The sequence below is a fragment of the Quercus lobata genome, chromosome 11 (assembly GCF_001633185.2).
Source record: "Quercus lobata isolate SW786 chromosome 11, ValleyOak3.0 Primary Assembly, whole genome shotgun sequence".
Lineage (NCBI taxonomy): Eukaryota > Viridiplantae > Streptophyta > Magnoliopsida > Fagales > Fagaceae > Quercus > Quercus lobata.
In genome coordinates this window covers 8,449,407-8,471,147 of record NC_044914.1, presented here as the reverse complement: position 1 = coordinate 8,471,147, position 21,741 = coordinate 8,449,407, and the positions used below count along the sequence as shown (strand labels likewise).

The following is a 21,741-nucleotide window of genomic DNA, read 5'->3' as shown; positions in this document are numbered from 1 at the left end:
CCATGGGCAAGATTCAATATTACAAACCAAATTGGAAAGAAAAGAATGTCTTACCTCTAACCACGCATAAGATCTTGTGAGCTCGTATGAAGCAAACCCACCATTGTTGTTCTATATTGCCAAGAAGAAACAAATATTCATATTCAATTGGTGTAAAATAGACTCTCTCCTAAAAGAAAAAAGTTTTTTATATAAAACACACAAAATATTTTGTTACAAATGAAAATTATATTGATGAATTCTTCAATATAAAATTATAATTATTAGCATATCCATTTTCACACTAAAATGAAATCTTTTATTATAATCGAAACATATGTGATATGAATTATTTAGGAATTTTAATCGATTTACTTTATCTAAAGAAGATATCAATGAACATCTAAGAAATGGTTTCGCGGGATTTGGCCAATTGTCTTGAACACAAATCCGTGTTATCAAAAGATTTCTTACTATTGTTTTTAATATGGAATAAGTCCACCGTCCATAATTTTTTGGTATCCTATTGAATAAAAATTGTGATATTATTCCTCGTTAATCAAGAGTTGTGAGAAGTATCATAATCATCCAAAAGAATGGCCTCAATTTTTTCAAATGATCAATTCGAAGACCAATTTATTTAGACAAAATCACGTGGATAATACAATAGGCTGAAAACCATGTTTCTTGAAGCAAAGATCTTTAGTTTGAATCTCCCTTTTTCCCTTTTCTTGGTCAAATTAAACTCATTAATCAAAAAAGTTTTATGATTTTGATTCATGAATTATAATTCTAGGTATCAATAGCATGCGTGTTGACATATATATATATATATATATATTTTTTTTTTTGTTATTGTTATTGTTGCAAGAATATGTTTTTTTACATGCTATTATAATATTGACGTGACACATTAAGCCACCTGTTGGTCTCAGCATTATAAGAACATACATAAAAAAACGACTGCACATTAAGAATTGTCGTTCACATAATGACAGTAAGGTATAGTTTTAAAATCAAAAATTGTAACAATCAATAACTTATAGATAAAATTGAAATCTAACTCCTAATGCAGGAATTGAAATTGTATTTTGACTTGATTTTATTTTGCACAATAATTAATATGCAAAAGACTATAATTTAAAACCAATTTCAAAAGACTATGATTTAAATTATACCTGTAGTGATAAAATCACATTAACAGCGTCATATAGTTTATCTGCTGCTATTGCCTCTCCCACAATGTCAGACGGCATTTGTGATAACAAAAGTGCTGACTGCAAATGATTTCAATATGTCAAAACTGTTAAATTACATAATGAATCATATCATTTACATATTAGACTATAATGAGTTAACAAAGGGTTAGCTTTGCATATATGTACGTTTATGAGTTTGATTATGTTTAATGATAATGTTAATGTTATTTTATAAACAAGGGTAAAAATTATACCTTAGGTGTTATACCTTAAACTAGGGGTGTGTACAAAATCGAGAAACCAAAAAAAGGGTCAAAACTGGCCGAACCGGTGCCAAAATTTCGATTCGGTTTCGATGCAGTTCAGTTTCGGTTACCATTTCACAAAAACCAAAAATTTTGGTTTAGGTTTCAGTAGCAGGTTTGCATGCACCAAATCAGCCGAAACTGAACTAAATTATATAATAATATATTATATATTACATATATAATATAAAACACATTTGGGCTTGCAAACATTGGGCCTCCAGCTTGCAAACATCTGTGTTAGGACATATGTGGAACTTGTTAGAACATATGTTATGTAAAATTGGCTAATCTTTTGACAAAATGCATTTTACTTATAATTTAGTAGATTTAGGATGTGTTTAATACTTTAAGGAACAAGAGTTTAAGTCTAGTATTGAAGTCATGCAAGTCTATCTAAGAAACAAGTGAAAAAGTGATGTTTATTAAAGCTTGACAAATAGCTCGATAGATATATCTATCGAGATTAAATGTATAATTCTCGACAGCTCTTAACAAAAGCTGTATCTATCGAGAATTACGAAATTTAGATTTCCAGATCTATTTTCGCACATATCCAAGTTATTTGTGTAGGGTTTCTTTTCTCACAACCCTAGACATGTATAAGGATTATTTTAGCGGGCGTCAAAGGTGATGCAACTTGATGCAAAGTGATTATTCACTCAAATTGTGGCTGGGGACAAATTTGCCCTAGTTCATCTTTCTTTTGTAGAAGCTGCTGTGTCTTTGTACCAAGCATTTTGTAACCAAGGAGCTTCTTGATCTTCATTGTCTGAATGAACTGAAGAACTTTGCAACCAACATCTTTCTCAAGTGTATTAGTCACATACTTGAATCCGTGCATCAATTGGTTAGTTATGTACTGTGAGCCATGCATTGAAAGGAGAGATTGTCACTACATTACAAGTCTAATTGTATATTAGGGTAAGGGTTCAACTGTAAGTTGGTATTAGGTACTAGGATTCATTTTACTTGTAACTGCTTGTTTTGGCAATAGTGGATTCTCGGGAGTGGTGACCTTAAATTCACCTAGTGGGGTTTTGTCTCAGTAGTTTTTCTCATTCGTAAACAAATCAGCTGTGTCAAATTTATTTTCCACTACATTTAACTTAGTTGGTAATTTTTTGTGCTACCATGCTTATTGCATGTAATTGAATCTAATTAATTAAACTACATTTAACTTAGTTGGTGATTTTTTTTATGCTACCACGCTTATTGCATGTAATTGAATCTAATTAATTAACTTGTCTAATTAATTGATTAATTTACCAAATGGGCCAATACATTTTTAGCCTATCAGTCTAGCATTTGTTTTTTTAAAACCCACACGTTTGAGACTCTTGCTATATAAACCCCATTAACACATTAGATTAAGTAAAAACAAAAGAAAAATTTTAGAAACCCTACCCTACATACCCCATGGCTCACAGCCTCACACTTTTCAATTTTCACTCACTCCCAAATAGCCTCCGCCTCCACACTCCACTTTACAGTCCGATTCTGCCTCTGTCGCTGACCTCCACACGCCGATTTCCCCTTTCTTTCACTCTCACTCTCTTTTGATCAATGGCTTGAGGCTTCTTTTGATCATCGGTATGATTCTTCTCTCTTTCTTCCCTTTTCTTTCTTGACTTGCTTCGTTCAACACTTCAACAGCTCTGTCTCTCTCTATGACTCTCTATTGCTTTGTTTTTTATATGTGATTAAAGTTAGGGTTTTGAAAATCTTGATAACCCTCTTTTTTTTTCTTTTTTTTTTTTTTTTTTTGTATTTTGGGTTTTGTTAAATACTGAATCAATGCTATTGTTTACGAGATTAAAGCTAATAAACTGAAAACTGACCAAAACTGAAATAAACTGAAACCGATTGATTTCCAATTATTTTGGTCGGTTTCTGTGTAGAAATTTACAAACCGAAAATTTTGGTTTGGTTGGCCAAACACTAAGAAAACCAACTGAACTGAACCGATTATGCCCCTACCTTATATTATTCAATTAAATTCAAATGAATTTAATTGTTTTTAAGAAATATAATAATGTATATGCTGCATAGATCACTACAAATATGTATTTGAATTTAATTAAGTAGCTGGCAACATTGGTCAATATAATTAGAACCACTAGTCATAAACACACGCGATGCATGTTAAATAGTGTATGTGTTATTTAAAAGTGTAAGGTTGAATTTTATCAACCATCTTGTTGGCTTTATTCCATGCCATATTTGCTTGTATTTTAGCAATTAGTAACCCTGTATTTAGGTGGGAATCATGTAAGGGTAGTGTGTGAGAGAGTGTGAAGAAATGCTCAAGATTGTGCAAAGAAGTAGGGACTCGCGACTGGATCTCGCGGGTGGCTCGCGGCTTGCAAGCCGCCAAAAAGATGCATGCGTGCCAAGCATGCCAGAAGGTAAAGAGTCGTGCCAGCTGTTGCACTACAGGACAAAAGTCCCAGACTGACCAGGCCGTTAGCTCGCGGCTTGAACTCGCGACTCAACCCAGTCGCGAGGTCAAGTAGCCAGAACACCCTGTTTGGGAAAAACTGACTTTTCACATTCCTTTTCACCCTACTATATATATACCCTTATACCCACGATATTGAGAGAGCTTCCAGAGAGAATTTTGTGAGAGAAACCCTAGAGAAAAACAAGATTGATTCATCCACAATCTTCACATAGAGACTCTTCAAATTCCTCTACTCTCTTCCTCTTCATTGTCAAATCCTTGAGAGGTACATAACCAAAACCTTTTCTCACTATATCCATATCTATGAGGAGGCTATTTGGTGTTTGGGAAGTAGTTAAGAAATGACCAATTTCATATTGGTAGATGCTATGGTCAAGTAGCGAAATCCGGCAAGTTAAAGAAGAAATAGGTTTGGCGTAACCTCGTTGGAGTAGGAGCTTGGAGGGCTTAGGTACATTGGGTAGATTAGGCTTGGAGGGTCTTCTGTTGTTCATGTATCCCAACTACATTCTTTAGTGGATTATTTACCGCTTGGAGGGCGGCGGAGAGGTTTTACCCCAAAGGCTTCGGTTTTCTCTTTGATAACACATCGAGTGTTGGCCTTGTGTTTGCATCTCTCTTTCCTTAATATTTTCTATTTAATTTCTGTTGTGGATGTGAATTTATTTGGTTTAGATTGTTTATCAATTCTATATTAAGCTTACGTTCATTTTCTGCACATTAATTGTTTGATATTAAGCTTGAATTAGTAATTTGTAAATTGGGGGTCTAAACGTTCAAGGTGTTTTATACACTTATTGAACTTTCAAAAAGCATTTCCTATTTTTATATGTTTTATGTAATAAAACATATAATGTACTTTGCAATAAAAAATAATACATAGTGATATATATATATATATACATATGAAAATTTTTATTTAATAAAAAGATTTAAATTGCATAATTATAATATTTATATATATATATATATATATATATATATATATATATATATAAATGGACAAGATGTTATTGAAATTGCTTTTTTAAAATAGCAGGTGTAACATGTTACATTAAATTTAAATTATTATATAAGTTTAGAATGGTAGCTCTTTTTCTTTCCAAATATAATGCCTATATCGTTGAAAGTTGAATTTTAATGTGATATTTTGAATATTTATCATTTTTATTGCATTTTTAGAGTCTATATATATATCTAATTATTTTTACATGTAGTTTCAACTTAGGACATTTGCTCTTGATAATTGCTCTTTTATCATCAAATTAAGACACTAATTAGTTTTTTGTGTAAGTGGGAATTAAATTTCAAATCTCTTATTCAACTGCAAAAGACTTTATCCGTTGATCTCTTATATATGTAATTTATAATGCTTATTTTATTTATACTTTTTAGCCCAAAACTAAAGAGTTTTATTCAAATAGAATAAACTTTTATACTTTTAACCCAAAAATTAAGAAATAACAATAATATTTTGAGCCCAAAATTGAAAAGGCAAATTGCAAATATATATATATATATATATTTATATATTTATTTAAGGGTCAATTAATCTAAAATGGACTGAATGGACCAAAGTGGACTGAACAAACTAAATTAGACCTAAGTGGACTTAAATGGATCAAAGTGAATCGAATTGGACCAAAATAGACCGAAGTGAACAGAAATGAACTGAAATTCTATGTAGCTCAACAGGACATAGTAATAATAAATTTTACGTTTCATCATCTTTTAGATATTTTAGATGTGTTGGTATTAAATTTTGTAACTTAAAGTATAGTATACATGAAACTGTACCTTTGTTTCCTCCATATAAACAATGTATCACGGACTGGACCCAATATATTAAGCCAACTACATGTCTGCATCGCAATGGGTTTAATGCACTGGACTAGAGCTTAAATCATGCATCATTATACCGCAAATCACGCATTATGTTCAGCTGACAGAACAACTCAGTAAAATCTAAGAAATAAGATTATGTAAGACAAAAGGTTACCTTCAAACCTTCAGCTGTACAATCTGACACAATCCAACCATTGTCTGGAGTTGAGAAGGGCCATCCACCCTTTGAAATATGGCGATACCAGTAATGAAGATCACCTGAGCTGTTTGTTCTAACCTTCATATCCGAACAAAAATTACAAAATGAATATACTTTTTTGATGATTAATCTTATTTTTGTTTAAACTTTAATGTAGCATTACTTGTGTATTTTTTATAAAATTGTGCGCCTTTTTAAGCATTGAACCATATTCGTCTACAAGGTCGGTAGCCAGGATTGCTTGAGCCGCAAGTGCCACATCCCATAGTTGAGAACCATTATATCCCTATCATTGAAACATTTAATTTACATCAATGTCATATCTCACACCTCAAAAAAAAATATTTTCTCATTACTCAACTTAGTTGAACATTTTGGTGCCAAGATAAAGAAATATAGAAAAGCTAAGTTCACACGGGAACAAGCTTTTGAATTAGAACCTGCATTTTCATTCCATCTTCAGCTACCCATAAATAATCTTTGATTCTTTCAAGGTGACACTGATACGCCTCTGAATTTGGATCTTCCACCCAACGACAGACCATGTTTAGTACCTGTATTTATAATGGAATATGTTTTGCTTCAAAACTGTTAGAGACATCAAGTCCAATAGCTAATGTTAGAGATATCAAGTATTTTACTTGTAACGTAAGTCAATTAATAATGGTTTATTGTATGTTTAGTTTAATATTTAATCTCCTATAAATACCCCATATTTTGCTCATTGTAACAAAATTTGAAATTATAGTAAATGATGGGGTAAGAAATCGCGGAACATTGGGCCTGACGAATTCGGACTCATGGGCCAATATTAAGCGTGGGCCGAGGACTTAGTGTCACTTAAAATACTTGATGAACACGTTTGGAATCCGAGGGAACCCTAGGAAAATCAAGATATTCGCACAAAGAGAATTCTAGAAGATCCGCCTTAGTGAAAAACCCACTCTACAAGGTAATACTTGTCCATCACGCTTGGGATTGTTAGAGGAAGAGTCCCATAAGGAAAATACTTCTAGTCCAAGGAAGGGAAGCCGATTTTCTTCCACTATAAAAGCTTCAATACCCTCACAAATCAAGGTACGCATAATTTACCCTCTCTAGCACTCTAGAGTTGTGAAAATAGTTCTAACTTGACCTTCGGAGAGTATTTGGCCGGCACCACACCGGTGCTCTCTAAGCTTTTCTTTCGACTATTTTTGTTGTGCAGGTTCGCTTCGAGTCGTGAGTGCTGTGTGACCTATTGGTGATATTTTCAGCATCATCAGTTGGCGCCGTCTGTGGGAAGCGTAGCACATTATCGCTTCCTAGACAAAAGAGTTACATGGTACTCACTCGCTCAATGGCGACCACTAACGACGTTCAAGAAGAAGAAGCCCCTACGACTGCTCTTGAGAGACAGGTCAGGACGCTCGCCACAGCCGTGGAGCGCCTCACCAAACAAAACCACGACCTGCAAGAGCAGCTGAACCAGAAAAATGTGGCGACCAATAACCAAGGAGCAGATCAAGAAGGGACCAGCGCTGAAAGGAGGAATCACGAAGGACCACAGGAGAGCAACGCCCCAAGCAGACCAGAGCGACTGGACACTAGCATTCCTTCTCTGGCAGATACGGCTCCGCCACCCATCATCGCGGAGATGCAGGCGATGAAGGAACAGATGGAAGTGATGATGAACGCTCTCAAGGGACGGGTGTCCAGTGATCTTGATGACCTTGTCAACCGAACTGACTCGCCATTTACAACAACCGTCAATTCCTTCCCCCTGCCAAGTAAGTTCTGCATGCCAAATATGGATAGTTATGACGGGGTCAAGGACCCTCTAGATCACCTAGAGACCTTCAAGACCCTGATGCACCTTCAGGGAGTGGCAGACGCGATTATGTGTAGGGCCTTTCCTACAACCCTAAAGGGCGCAGCAAGGATTTGGTTCAGCCGGCTAGCACCCAACTCCATCAGCACCTTCAAGGAGCTTAGCGCTCAATTTACTACGCACTTCATTGGAGGACATCGGTATAAGAAGTCCACAGCTTGTTTAATGAATATCAAGCAGCGAGAGGAGGAGACATTAAGGGCCTACATATCACGCTTCAATAAAGAGGCGCTCTCAATCGACGAAGCCAACGACAAGATACTGGTAGCAGCATTCACGAATGGGCTGAAGGGGGGTAAGTTTTTGTTCTCCCTATACAAAAACGACCCAAAGACCATGTCAGAGGTACTTTACAGGGCCACCAAATATATGAACGCTGAAGACACGCTATTAGCCCGAGAAGATAGGCCCAAGAAAAGAGACAGACAAGAAGACCCCCGACAGAACCAGGGGCGGAAGAAAGGCAGGATGGGAGACCGAAGGGAGGAGAGACGCCCTAAACTCATGGGCGGAAGGTTCACAAGTTTCACCCCGTTAACCGCTCCAATAGACCAAGTCCTAATACAGATTAAGGACGAAGGGGCCTTGACGTTTTCGGCAAAGCTGAAGAGTGATCCCAACAAACGATCCAGGGACAAATATTGCCGCTTCCACCGTGACCATAGTCACGACACAGCCGATTGCTATGACTTGAAGCAGCAAATTGAAGCCCTTATCCGACAAGGGAAGCTGTAAAAGTTAGTCAGCAAGGAGAGAACGGATCCACCCCCGCAAGAACAACACCCCTGGCGAGAGAACGAGCGACCAAGACCTCCCATAGGGGACATAAGGATGATAATTGGAGGAACAGTTGCAGCTGGGTCTTCAAAAAAGGCTCGCAAAACGTACCTCCGGATGGTGCAGAGCGTCCAGCTGACAAGCACCGTGCCGAAAATAGCAAGGAGAGAAGGCCCCATTATCGGGTTCTCAGAAGAAGATGCACGACGCCTACACCATCCACACGATGATGCCCTTGTTGTCAGCATGCGGGTAGGAGACTACAACATGCACCGGGTGTTGATCGACAATGGCAGCTCAGCTAATATCTTGTACTATCTGGTGTTCCAGCAAATGAGGATTGACAAGGAGCAATTGACGCCGACGAACGCCCCGCTCGTTGGTTTCGAAGGGAGCCGGGTATTCCCTTTGGGCGCGATCACGTTACCAGTGACGGTAGGCGATTATCTCCAGCAAATCACTAGGGACGTAACCTTCCTGGTGGTCGATTACTCGTCCCCTTACAATGCTATCCTCGGACGACCCACGCTCAACTCGTGGAAGGCGGTGACATCAACTTACCACCTAATGATCAAATTTCCTACGGATTATGGAGCAGGAGAGCTCCGCGGAAGTCAAATAGCCGCACGGGAATGCTATGTGGCTATGATGGAGATGGAAGACCAAATCCAGGCCTTGAACATAGAAGAGCACCGAACGGTGGCAGAACCAACAGAGAAGCTAGAGGAGATAACTCTCGACAGCTCCAATCCGGACCGAACAACCAAGATCGGAACGCTCGCCAAACCCGCAATCCGCCAAGAGCTCATAGCTTTCTTAAGGAGCAATCAAGATGTGTTCGCCTGGAGTCATGACGACATGCCAGGAATCGATCCCTCGGTCACGGTACATAAATTGAATGTATTACCCTCCTTTCCACTCGTCCGACAGAAGAAGAGAGTGTTCGCCTCGGAACGAGACCAAGCAATAGCGGAAGAAGTCCGCAAACTACAAGAGGCGAGCTTCATTAGGGAAGTCTACTATCCCGATTGGTTAGCGAACGTAGTAATGGTTAAAAAAGCGAACGGCAAGTGGCGGATATGCGTGGACTTCACCGATCTTAACAAGGCATGTCCCAAAGATAGCTATCCCCTTCTAAGGGTCGACGTCCTAGTAGACCCGACAGCCCAACACCAATTACTGAACTTCATGGACGCTTTCTCAGGTTATAACCAGATCCGCATGCACGAGACTGATCAGGAGAAGACTTCGTTCGTGACCAGTCAAGGCCTCTTCTGCTACAAGGTAATGCCATTTGGCCTAAAAAATGCGGGAGCGACGTACCAAAGGTTGATGAACAAGATGTTCGCACAGCAAATCGAGAGAAATGTCCAGGTCTATGTTGATGACATGCTAGTAAAGAACCGGAAGAAGGAAGACCACCTGGAAGATCTTAGGGAAACATTCGGCACGCTTCGATCCTATAACATGAAGCTCAATCCGGGAAAATGCGCATTTGGCGTAACAGCAGGAAAATTCCTGGGATTTATGGTATCTCAAAGGGGGATTGAGGCTAATCCGGACAAAATCCGAGCCATAATAGAGATGGCACCCCCGAGAAATGTAAAGGAAGTACAAAGCCTTAACGGAAAGATAGCGGCATTAAATAGATTCGTGTCGAGAGCCACGGATAAGTGTTTGCCCTTCTTTCGCACGTTAAAGAAGTCTTTCGAGTGGACAGACGAGTGTCAGCGAGCATTCGAGGAGTTAAAAGTCTATCTATCCTCACCACCTCTTCTGAGTCCCTCGCAACCAGGTGAAGAACTCTTCCTCTACTTGGCTGTCTCCCCTGTCGCAGTCAGCGCGGCCTTATTTAGAGAAGAGGACAGGGTACAAAAGCCTGTATACTACGCCAGTCGGGCGCTCCGCGGTGCCGAAGAAAGGTACCCACCTATGGAGAAGCTCGCTTTTGCGTTAGTCACGGCGGCTCACAAGCTCAAGCCCTACTTTCAAGCCCATACCGTGAATGTAATGTCCGACAAGCCCTTGCGAAGGGCATTGAGCAATCCTGAAGCTGCGGGTTGACTGACATTGTGGGCGATAAAGTTAACCGAATTTGATATCAAATACCGCCCATGTGCAGCCATTAAACGACAGATCGTAGCAGACTTCATAGCAGAATTTACTCGTGACGCAGACAAGGGGGCAGAAGAGTCCCCTCAGTGGAGCATATATACCGAGGGATCATCCAATAGGCGAGCCGGAGGAGCCGATATCGTATTGCTGTCACCTAAAGGAGACAGGATTGAATGTATGGTCCGTCTAGACTTCCCCACCACCAACAATGAAGCGGAATACGAAGCAGTGGTAGCAGGCCTTGACCTAGCCAAAGCCGCAGGAGCCAAGAGCGTAATCATTTACTGCGACTCTCAGGTCGTAACCAATCATGTGAACAGAGATTATGAATGCAAAGGGGAAAGGTTGAGGAGATATCTTGATCAAGTAAAGGCGAGAATCAACGACCTGGAAGCCAAGGTCATCCAAATTCCCAGGGAAGAAAATGAGCTCGCCAACCGGTTGGCCAAAACCGCCTCAACAGATCATATGATAACACCGGGTAACGTACTTTCTTTCGTTCAACTTTCTCCACTAATTTACCCTCTCTAGCACTCTAGAGTTGTGAAAATAGTTCTAACTTGACCTTTGGAGAGTATTTGGCCGGCACCACATCGGTGCTCTCTAAGGTTTTCTTTCGACTGTTTTTGTTGTGCAGGTTCGCTTCGAGTCGTGAGTGCTGTGTGACCTATTGGTGATATTTTCGGCATCATCAGTAAAGAAAGAGTTGTCATAAGCTTCCTCTATAGACATAAGCGGTTAAGTTGAACCCCATAATCCTAACATCCTTTTTTTTTTTCAATGCTTTCTTTTCTCTATATTTTTCATAAAAATGTAACAAAAACTAAGCTAACTTGTATCTAGACGTTCCAATATCTCCAAATTTCTTTACGTGAAATTGGCTGGTTGAACATATGATTTTAGTTATAGAGAATTTCCTGATTGAAAAACAATTTTCGGCCTTAGTAGCCCTTACATTAGTGTATTTAAAAATGTCAAAAATAAAACCAAAAGAAAAGAACAACAAATAAGTGGAGCTCATTGGTTGTAGAGGTAATTAAATTTATGAAAACTTTTCTGCTTTCTTACAAATTTTTTTTTGGGGGGAGAGAGAGAAACAAAGAATAATACAAATACTTTAATGTAGGAAGTCTAAAGTCGATTGCAACAAGTCATGAACCATTCTCCTTACAAATATATATATATATATATATAGATATATTTATATGACAAAATTTAGGTACAGTACCTTAGGTACTGTTCCTTGGGTTTCTCTCTTCATATTCTGCCATGTGGCTATTTAACTAAAAAATATACTTTCAACACATGAAAAAAAATTTACATGATAAAATCTTACGAAGGGAATCTAAGAAACAGCACTTAAGTACTATACTTAAGTTTTGCTCATACATACATACACACACACACATATATATATATAGACACACACGAATCATTCTTGGGTATTCTTTGCTTCTTTTAAAATAATCGCATATTCTTCATACATCAAGTGTTTTTATGGTCTTATTATAATTAAAACATTAAATTTAGAATGTCATATATTTACTCTCTCTGTATCTCTCTCTCTCTCTAAAAAGTCAAAACCTTCTTCTCAAAAAAAGAAAAAAAAAAACTCAAAACCTTACATGTAAATTACCAAAAATTAAGGATATTAAAACCTATAACGGTTATCTATGTCCCCAAAAAAAAAAAAAAAAAAAAAAAACTTATAACGGTTATGGAAATGAATGTTTTAATGGAGCTTTGTCGTTGTTGAGAATTTCAACTAAAGAAAGCTATAAATTATTGAGAGTTTAAACTCACAAAATTAAAATTTCTGAGAATTGATATGTATGTTGTTTGGATACACTTTTAAGCAAGGGACTTATTGTTCAATGGTGTTGCGCGTCTCCTAATGAAGAAACTGGGTTCCAATGCCCCACTAATTGTAAGAATAAAAATAATCCTTAGAATTCAAGTCTATATCATATTATAGAAACATAGTATATTAAAATATAAAAATTTCCATTGTATAAAATCCGTGTATACATATAACATTTTATTTTAATAATTACATAATTCATATTGATCCTTATGGATATTTTTTTAATATAAAAAATACCATTGAACATTGATAAACATACTATTTGATGAAAAATAGATTTTTTTTTTCCCTTCTAAACTCAATTCTAATGTAGTTATTTTTAAGAAAGAACAAGAAAAATAATTAGATTTAAGTACTACATTAGTAATTGTGTACAAGATATACGAGAATTGTTCTTATCTAAAATGTGAGAGTTAGAAATCTTGCCATTCATAAAAATTGAGATGTTCATGGAATAGTAATTTTGATAAACAAACAACAAAATTTTTATTAATTTTCAAAAATTACACCATTTCTATCTCAAGCCTACCATGATGAACGCACCATAAAAGAATCCTACAAATTTCCCATAAAAGAAAAAAAAAAATGGTATGGAAACTCTTTTTGCAAAATACATGTAACACAGTATGCGTTAGGATTAGGTTTTTGCCCAAAAAAAATAAATTTGTTTATTTGTTTATAAAGGTTATATTTTATATACTCATAACAAAAAGATTATCTTTTATATAACCTTCATAAAATATTTGTTTATTAAGGTGCAATTGTATTTTTTTTTAAATGAATTTTATAAGTATTACATAAACTAATAAAGTAGCGAAAAATATCCAATAGAAACTATAAAATGCACTAATGTAGTGCCATTTTTTATGAATTAAATGTACGGAACACACTGTCATATCAATTTTTTTTAACAAAACTGTAATATATAATATATCCCGTGGATAGCTTCCAATCTCAATATATATACTGCTCATGTGGATGTCTTGAAAATGTTGATGTGTGTGTATATATATATATATAGTCATATAATGTTCACCATGATAAGGATAAAATAAGTGAAGGACAAGGTTAACGGAACACGTTTTGCCGTCAGCATTTCTAAAGAGCTGACGGCAATTTGGTGTGAAGGAACTCCACTTTGCCGTCAGCGTTTCTAAAGAGCTGACGGCGATATGGTGTGAAGGAACTCCACGTAGAGTATCATAAAGCTGGACATCCTGAAGCTGACGGTGATGAATCTGACGGAACAACATAAACTGATGGCTTCAGTCATTGAACTTGATCACCACGTTTGCGTGTATAAGTAAATAACTTGCTCCCCACGCTTCATGAAACCTAAGGACTCCTATATGGAAAGAATCCCGCAAAATACACCAAGGAGACTCCAATAAGGAAAAGACTTCTACTCCAAGAAAAAGGAGGCAAACCCTACTACTATAAAAACCATGCTCCCTCACAAACCAAGGTACGCATAATTGACCCTCTCTAGCACTCTAGAGCAGTGAGAATAATTCTGACTTGACCTTCGGAGGGGGTTTGGCCGGTACCACACCGGTACTCTCTGCTAGGTCCTTTCTTTTCATTGTGCAGGTGCCGTTTGTAGTGCGGCTTACTGGTGGTATTTTCAGCATCATCACACCATATATATACTATGACATATAATTATATATGTGGTTTTGTGTGAACAATGCTGGATTCTAGATTGTAGCAGTTGTTGGCTTTGGAGTTTGGAATGACCAAATTGAATAAAGAAAGAGAGGGCTCAAATCAAAACGAAGGGTCATAAATCTGAACATTCACGCTAACTAGAATAATATTAACAAAATACTTTTATTTTTTTAAGAGGAACAATTAACAAAAAAACTTTGTCTAGCTAGAAGACTAACCAAGTCATTTATTAAAAAAAATAGTTAATTAAAATCATGGGGATGAGGAAGGCTGTGAGCTGTGATCCCAAGGAGAGTCCAAAAGTATTCCTTGTTAAGAGGTAGTTACATGAAGTATTAAAACTAACACAAAGACAATTTTATTAAAATAAAAAATAAAAATAAAAATAAAAATAAAAAGAAAGAGAAAACACAGCTGATAAACGAAATAAAAAATGCTGAAATTAGGTTATATTCTTGGAAACATGTAGTTTTCCACCAAACTAAGCTGGAAGAGATTACATGGTATTCATAGACAATCTATGTGTATGAAATCACATTATTTATTAAATTATTTAAAGAAGTCATATGACTTTTAAGTAAGCCATGTGAGTTGGAGAAACTTTCCCGTGACCAAAAAAAAAATCTTCCCTCTCCGCTTTTGATAGAGCTCAATAGACTGTAAGTGTGTGTTTGGAACGTACGTTGAACATGCGTTTCTGCATTTTGCTAAAAAATGGTGGGTCCCATGTACTATTCACGGGACCTACAAGTGAGGAATTCAGCCAAAAAAACCTTTAAAATTGAGTTCTACGGCACTATTCACACATTTAAAAATTATTTTGTTACAGTGTTTTCAGTTTTCAATTTTTAGCAATTAGTGATATCCAAACAAACCCTAAATAAATCAAACTATGATGAAGAACACTAGTTTGACTCGGAAATAAATAACCCAAGTTCAAACATAACTATGATACTTGATTTGAGTATATACTATACATAGTATAGTATGTTTATATTTATATATGTTTATAAATGTATACATATATAAACTTAAGACTAGATTGTGTAAGATACTCAATTCCATAGTAAGAATTATATATTTTTTAAATAATAAAAGTTAACGAATCCAACTTTTATAAGTTCATAAATAAAAATCATTCTATCTAATTAATTCCATTAATATAATTATAATTATAATTTTGCTAATAATTATTAGCGTGGATTTGTAAAAACATTATATAAAAAGATTAATCGTAGTGTTTACTATATATGGAGAAAGAATAAGTCAATGAAGTAGCTCATAAAGAAACTTAAAACTTGTTTCACAATAAAATGAACTAAACTTGAATGTATAAGCAAACTTAGTGATCAGCTCAAGCTCGAGCTCAACTCATGTTTGAAATAAAATAAAATAACAAATCATGAACTTTTAATACTCATCTAAGCTTATATACATTCTAAAGATCAGCAACTCAACTTTTGTGCGTGAGCATGCATAGCCTTCTTAAGAGGCCCAACATTATTTAGTTACTTCGATTTTATTTTTAAATTGCATGTGTAGTGCTCCCCCTCTCCCCAAACTTCTCTAATTAATTTAAACTAAACCAAGCTCAAGTTTGTTCGACGAGAAAATGAATTAAACTTAAATATGTAATCTATCTTGGTAATGAGATTGAGCCTATTTCATTTTCGAAATAAAACTAAATAAATAAACCATGAACTTTTAATACTTGTTTCAACTCGGCTCATTTACTCACCTAAAAATTAGCAGCTCTAACTTTTGTGCATAAGCATGCATAGCCATATGGAGGGTTTAATATCCACAGGACCACAACCCTAGGCTCAGTCCAAAACCAATGTTTCCCTAATATTTGGCTTTTCATTTCTTTATAAACAAGGAAAAATGTATATACCTTATTAACAGGACCAAGGCAGATATACCGAGTGTTTTCATCTTCATAGTGGATATGTTGCATCACAGTGTCAAGAGCCTTCTGTCGCAGCTTTGAGAAAGGCCATTGCATTAGGAGAGGTTCCGCAACCTTGTCAAGACAACCCCACAGCATGTCTTGTACCTTCGAATGTGGGCAATACAGGTCCTCCTGTAAAACTATCATCTTGTTCAAACAAGGTTTTTCCTTATATTTCTTTTAACAAATTGCATTTGAGGTTGAGGAAAAGGCCCATACAAGAGGGACTAGGAGTTCATATCATTGTAAAATGGACTTTTATGATGGTTATAACCCCTAAACCCATAAGTCCACAACTATTTGGATACTTCTTTCTTTAAAAAAAAAGTAATTTACAACAGTTAATATTATCCAAAAATTATTTAGTTTTTTACGTTTAAAATTGGTCATTTTAGTCCAATAGTTTTACCTAAAATTCATTTTAGCCTTTTAAGTTTGAAGTTAAAATTAAAATGATTTCTAGACAAAGTTATTGGACTAAAATGACCAATTTTAAAAAGAAAAATTATTTTTGGTCAAAGTTAACAAATGTAATTATAGTTTTTTTTTTTTTTTAAATATCTTTTTATCTTTTTTAAGGAGAAGAGATATTAGATATATAAAAACTCTTTTCCATTTTCCGTCTTTTTGTCTTTCTTTGGAAGGTAATTCTGTCACAAACCCCTAAATTATTTTAAGAGATATAGATCTTAGCAATTCCTCTCTTTTTTTCTCCCTAGGTAGGTAACAATAATTCTTTTTGGTATTTATAATATATCAAGAATATTTGAGTCTCTTTCATAAATATAAATAAACAAATAAAAAAGAATATTTGAGTCTCAGGCCTACCCTAACCACACCTCATCTTTTATATGTTAATGATTTTAAAATTTGGAAAATAGTTAGAATATTTTATACATATATTTTATTAATTTTTATATACATTATTATCATGCCAAGTCATCATGTTCATTTAAATAATAATCATATTTAAATCTGATCACCAAGGTTTTTTTTTTTTTTTTTTTTTTTTTTTTTTTTTTTTACAAGTTAGAAATTCTATTCTAACCCAATTTATGTGTATATGTGTGTGAAATCCACTTCTGGAGACTTGAATCCCGGTCCTTGCCCCCTACACCCCACAAACACTTATATTTGTAAAATAACCATTGCACCAAGGATGTACGATCACCAAGGTTCTACTTGTTCCTCTTTTGGGGAATGACTTTCAATTCTGTGTTTGTCTTTTGACCTCAGTTTAAAATTTTAAGAATATAAAAGATATCTTACTGTAACCGTGGGATTTGAGCTTGTCTCATTCATTTCTTTTCTTTTTCTTTTTTTAGCAAAGTCTCGTTCATTTCTTGGTTGCATCTATGAGCATTTTGACTCCCTCAAGTGTGCATCTGATTAAACTTCAAATATATATTGGTTATAAGGACGTCTTTTACTTTAATTTCAATTATTTGACCTTTTTGACTTAGGATGGAATACGAATATCCTGCGGTCCTCACATTCTCTTTTTTATCTCTTTGGCCTTTCTATATGGACAAAGGTAGGTGGCAATCTATCATATTATTTTCATCTAAATAATAATTTTGTATCTCAACTAGCATCTTATGAGATTTTTATGTGAGACATTCAAGATTCAAATTTCTCCTCCTCCAAATATCAAATTATAAAAAATAAAAATAACAACAACAACACTTCATCTAATTTTTTATGTCAAATAAATATTTTGGTTGGGACTTTTTAAAAAATTGTTTTATGGAATAAAATCCATGTAAAAATTTTCTTTTATTCTCATTTTTCATTATTTTGTATGAATTTAATTCAAAAATATTAAAAAGTTATGTTCGATTAAATAATTAAATTTTCCATTTAACTTCTAACAACTTAAACTTTAGTATCAATCAATAATTTATCATGGTATCAATGATTCAGAGTAAGAGACCTTACCTTCAATCTTGTGTCTCCACCTTATCTTCCATTTAAAATATAAATAATAATAAATAAATAAAAATCATGCACTTGGCCCACTTAATAAGGGCGCTCACATTTGAAGGAGGGAGTTTAAATTAAATGATTAAATTCATCACTTGCTTCATTTTCTAATGAAATGAAGCATTTTAATTAGAATCTCTCATACCCCGGCCCCTCAAAAAAAAAAAAAAAAAACAAGCATCGTCAATAGTCAAACTACTATCAATCAAATAATCGAATGCACGCTAGTTGCGTCTTGTATTTTGGTTAGAATCCCCCGCCACCCTCCAAAAGAACAAAAAATTGCCTCATCAATAATCAACTTGCTATCATCAATATTCAGGCTGATATCAACCAAACAATTGAACGCACACTACTAGTTGGGTCTTGCATTTTGGTTAGAGTTGCCCCACCACCCAAAAGAACAAAAAATGGTATTATCAACAATCATACTGCTATCATCAATAGTCATACTGCTATTAATCAAACAATCAAATGCACGTTGCTTGATAGGTCTTGCATTTTGGTTAGAATCACCCCACCCCCCAAAAGAACAAAAAATGGTATCATCAATAATCAAATTGCTATCAATTGAACGCACACTATTCAGATTTCAAAAAACCACAAATTATTACACAAATTTTTTGTCACAATTGTGGTGTGGTAAAGTGTGAGTGGTAAGAAAAAATGGTAGGTTCATGTGTAAGTAATAGACAACCATTCACAGTCTATTACATCAGAGTTGTAGCAAAAAAAAATTATGGAATAATTTGAACCACTCTTAGATTTAACAAATACCATATTCTTCATGTATTTTCTTTCTTCCAAAAAAAAAAAAATCATACCTTAGCACACAAATTTCTGGCTTGATCCCAATTGATTTGATGGTAGGGTTGAGTATAGAGCTCTCTTCTGAGCGAGAGAATAATACTGTTGATGGGACCCACGTATCTTCTCCCATACAAATACGACATTGGCAAATACACCATCCGACAATGACACCACATTCGTCCTGCATGCATTGCACTCCATGTTATCTTTTTTTTTTCTTTTTTTGGATGATGCAAGAAATTTGTTGTCCCTATTTTTTAAATATTTCTAAGGGTGCACACTTCATGGCATGTGCAATTATATAATTTACAAAGAGTCAAAGACCCATAAAAAATAATAATAATTTAGAAAGAAAGTAGGAGGCCCATAAAAAATAAAAATAAAAAAAGACAAAGATTGGCTACAAAATTGATTGTAGCTTAAGGCTACAATCTTACTAAATAAAATAAATATTAATATATATTTTGAAAATTTAACTGTTAAATTGTATGTTTTTTATGCTCTTAAACAGATGTCAAATTTTGTGTGAATTGAATATTATTTGCTACATGATCTATAAGCTTTTATTTTATGCATAATTTTAAATTACAAAAACTTAATATTTAAAAAATCTATTGATAATATAGCTATTGATCTTTAATTTACAAGAAATTTTGTAAGCATGGAGGATATAAAAAGTAAATGTAATTTAATGGTGGATTTGTCAAACTTCACTTCCAATAAAAAATATAGAGTAAGGTTTGTAGTTTAAGGTTAAAACTAATTTTATAACTAAACATTATCCAAATTTTTTTTAAAAAAAAATACAAACAATAAAGAAACCCCATTTAAAAAATTAAAGAAAAAAAAAAGACAAAAATGAAGAACCTGGATGTACAGGAAGAAAGTAAGGAAGAAGCCATATTTCTGGGGATAATGGATTGTTGCCACTCCACTCGTATACCCCAAGTACCTACAAATTTTTTCAATAATCATATACTATATATAATAGCAGAAGCCTTTTCCTGCAATTAAGGAGGTGTTGTCATGTAGGAAAAATGTCCATCTAAAATTCAGCCACGTACAAGTTAAAAAGGGATAAATTTTGTTGTTTGGAAATGCTACACACCATTTAAAGCCTCTCATTATAAATAACAAAAAAAAATAACTAGTTAAAATTAAAGGGTACAGAGAAATGGAAATAGAGAGAGGCGAGAGGCCAAGGATGCAAAGAAAGAAATAGAGAAAGAGGCTAGGACATGGAGAAAGAAACAGAGAAAGAGGCAAAATGGTAAAAACTACATTGATTGGGCATAAGAAATCAAAAAATCTCAAAACACGATTTTGCAGATGACGTCTCCCAAATTCCTTTCTCTTAGTTTCCGCTAAATCTAAGATCAGAATTCAGAGACGTTTTTCATTCTACTTTTTTTCCGAAATAAGGAGAAAGGAAGATGAAGCGGCCTTCAACATAAGCACGAAAAAAGCCTATTCCAAGAACTCTCGATATCAGACCTTTCTTTCTCAGTAATTTTCAACTAATCTCTTACCCTATTGTCTTCAATTATGTTTGCTATCAATTTAGGGATTTTCGTTGAAATCAGGGAAACAACCTAGAAGATCAAATTCTAATTGAATTGTTATTAGGAATTTTATATTTCTGGGTTTTGTATCAAATTCTAACTAAATTGTTATTAGGAATTTTCAGTTTCTAGGTATTGTTCCTTTGCTTTCATGAGTTTCAGTTTCATATTTTGTTTTGTTTAGAATTTTATTTTATTTTTTTTTTTTTTTTTGACTTGCTATCTGGGTCATTAGAGAAGAAGAAGGGTTACTAGATAAATTATAGTGTATTTCTATGGCACTGGAGTGTTTTTTTTTTTTTTTAATCTAAACATGGGACTGTAGAATTGTGGTAGAAACTAGAGAGCGAACAACAAAGAGAAATTTGGTCAGAAATAGAAAGTGGAGAGTGGAAAAAACTGAGTTGACAGTCACACCTCTACCTCTATCAAATCCATACTCTCCACTGATATGGTTTCTGTTTTTTGGTTCTTTAAATTTGGGGTCAAATATGATTTAGGTCTAGGTATTTTCATTAGATTGGATTGAATTCAGGTTTTGACTTAGATTCGTGACCATATATAATTGATATTATTTTTCTATAATATAATTCCAGCCATAATGATGATAAGTTAAGTGACGTCATCACTTGTGTAATCATAATTGTGATGGAAATTATCAAATTTTATCTAGCAAGACCTACATACATTGTTTCTTAATGATAAAAAATAAAAATAAAAAAACCTACATACATTGAGGTCCACCTTTTTTTTTCTTTTTCTTTTTCTTTTTCTTTTTCTTTTTCTTTTTTCAAAGAAAGGACCACTTTTTAACCTAATACTAAATGTTGGAATAAAAAATAATCTTTTTTTTTTGGGGAAACAAAGAACCACCTTTTAACCCACACTAAATTTTGGAATAAAAAACAATCTAATATTTAAAATAAATAGGAAAGATAATTATAGTCAAGATGATATCAACAATAATAATAATTTAAATTTTATCTATATATATTTCATGTACTCGATAACTGCAATGATTATAAGGTTTATCATTAATTATTCGTCTAAACTTAGGACCACTTGCTAATCTAATATAATTAAACAGAAAAATGTACAGTCCTTTATTTATTCTTTATATTTGATTTTTGAACATGATAAAGAAGTATAT

The 21,741-nt window shown here is 34.5% G+C and overlaps 1 protein-coding gene across 4 annotated transcripts in view; it reads right to left on the bottom strand.

The window, feature by feature from the left end:
* Positions 1-21,741, bottom strand: part of LOC115969279 (cycloartenol synthase-like) — a 51,088-nt gene that overhangs the window by 3,445 nt on the left and 25,902 nt on the right. For all 4 annotated transcript variants that reach the window (XM_031088898.1, XM_031088900.1, XM_031088901.1 and 1 more), the window contains 8 exons: positions 19,897-19,981; positions 19,044-19,210; positions 16,180-16,368; positions 6,432-6,545; positions 6,155-6,277; positions 5,947-6,069; positions 1,158-1,256; positions 55-111 (listed from right to left, as the gene is read on the bottom strand). In XM_031088898.1, the coding sequence (XP_030944758.1) occupies positions 55-111; positions 1,158-1,256; positions 5,947-6,069; positions 6,155-6,277; positions 6,432-6,545; positions 16,180-16,368; positions 19,044-19,210; positions 19,897-19,981 (957 nt within the window). The remainder of the gene's footprint in view (positions 1-54; positions 112-1,157; positions 1,257-5,946; positions 6,070-6,154; positions 6,278-6,431; positions 6,546-16,179; positions 16,369-19,043; positions 19,211-19,896; positions 19,982-21,741) is intronic.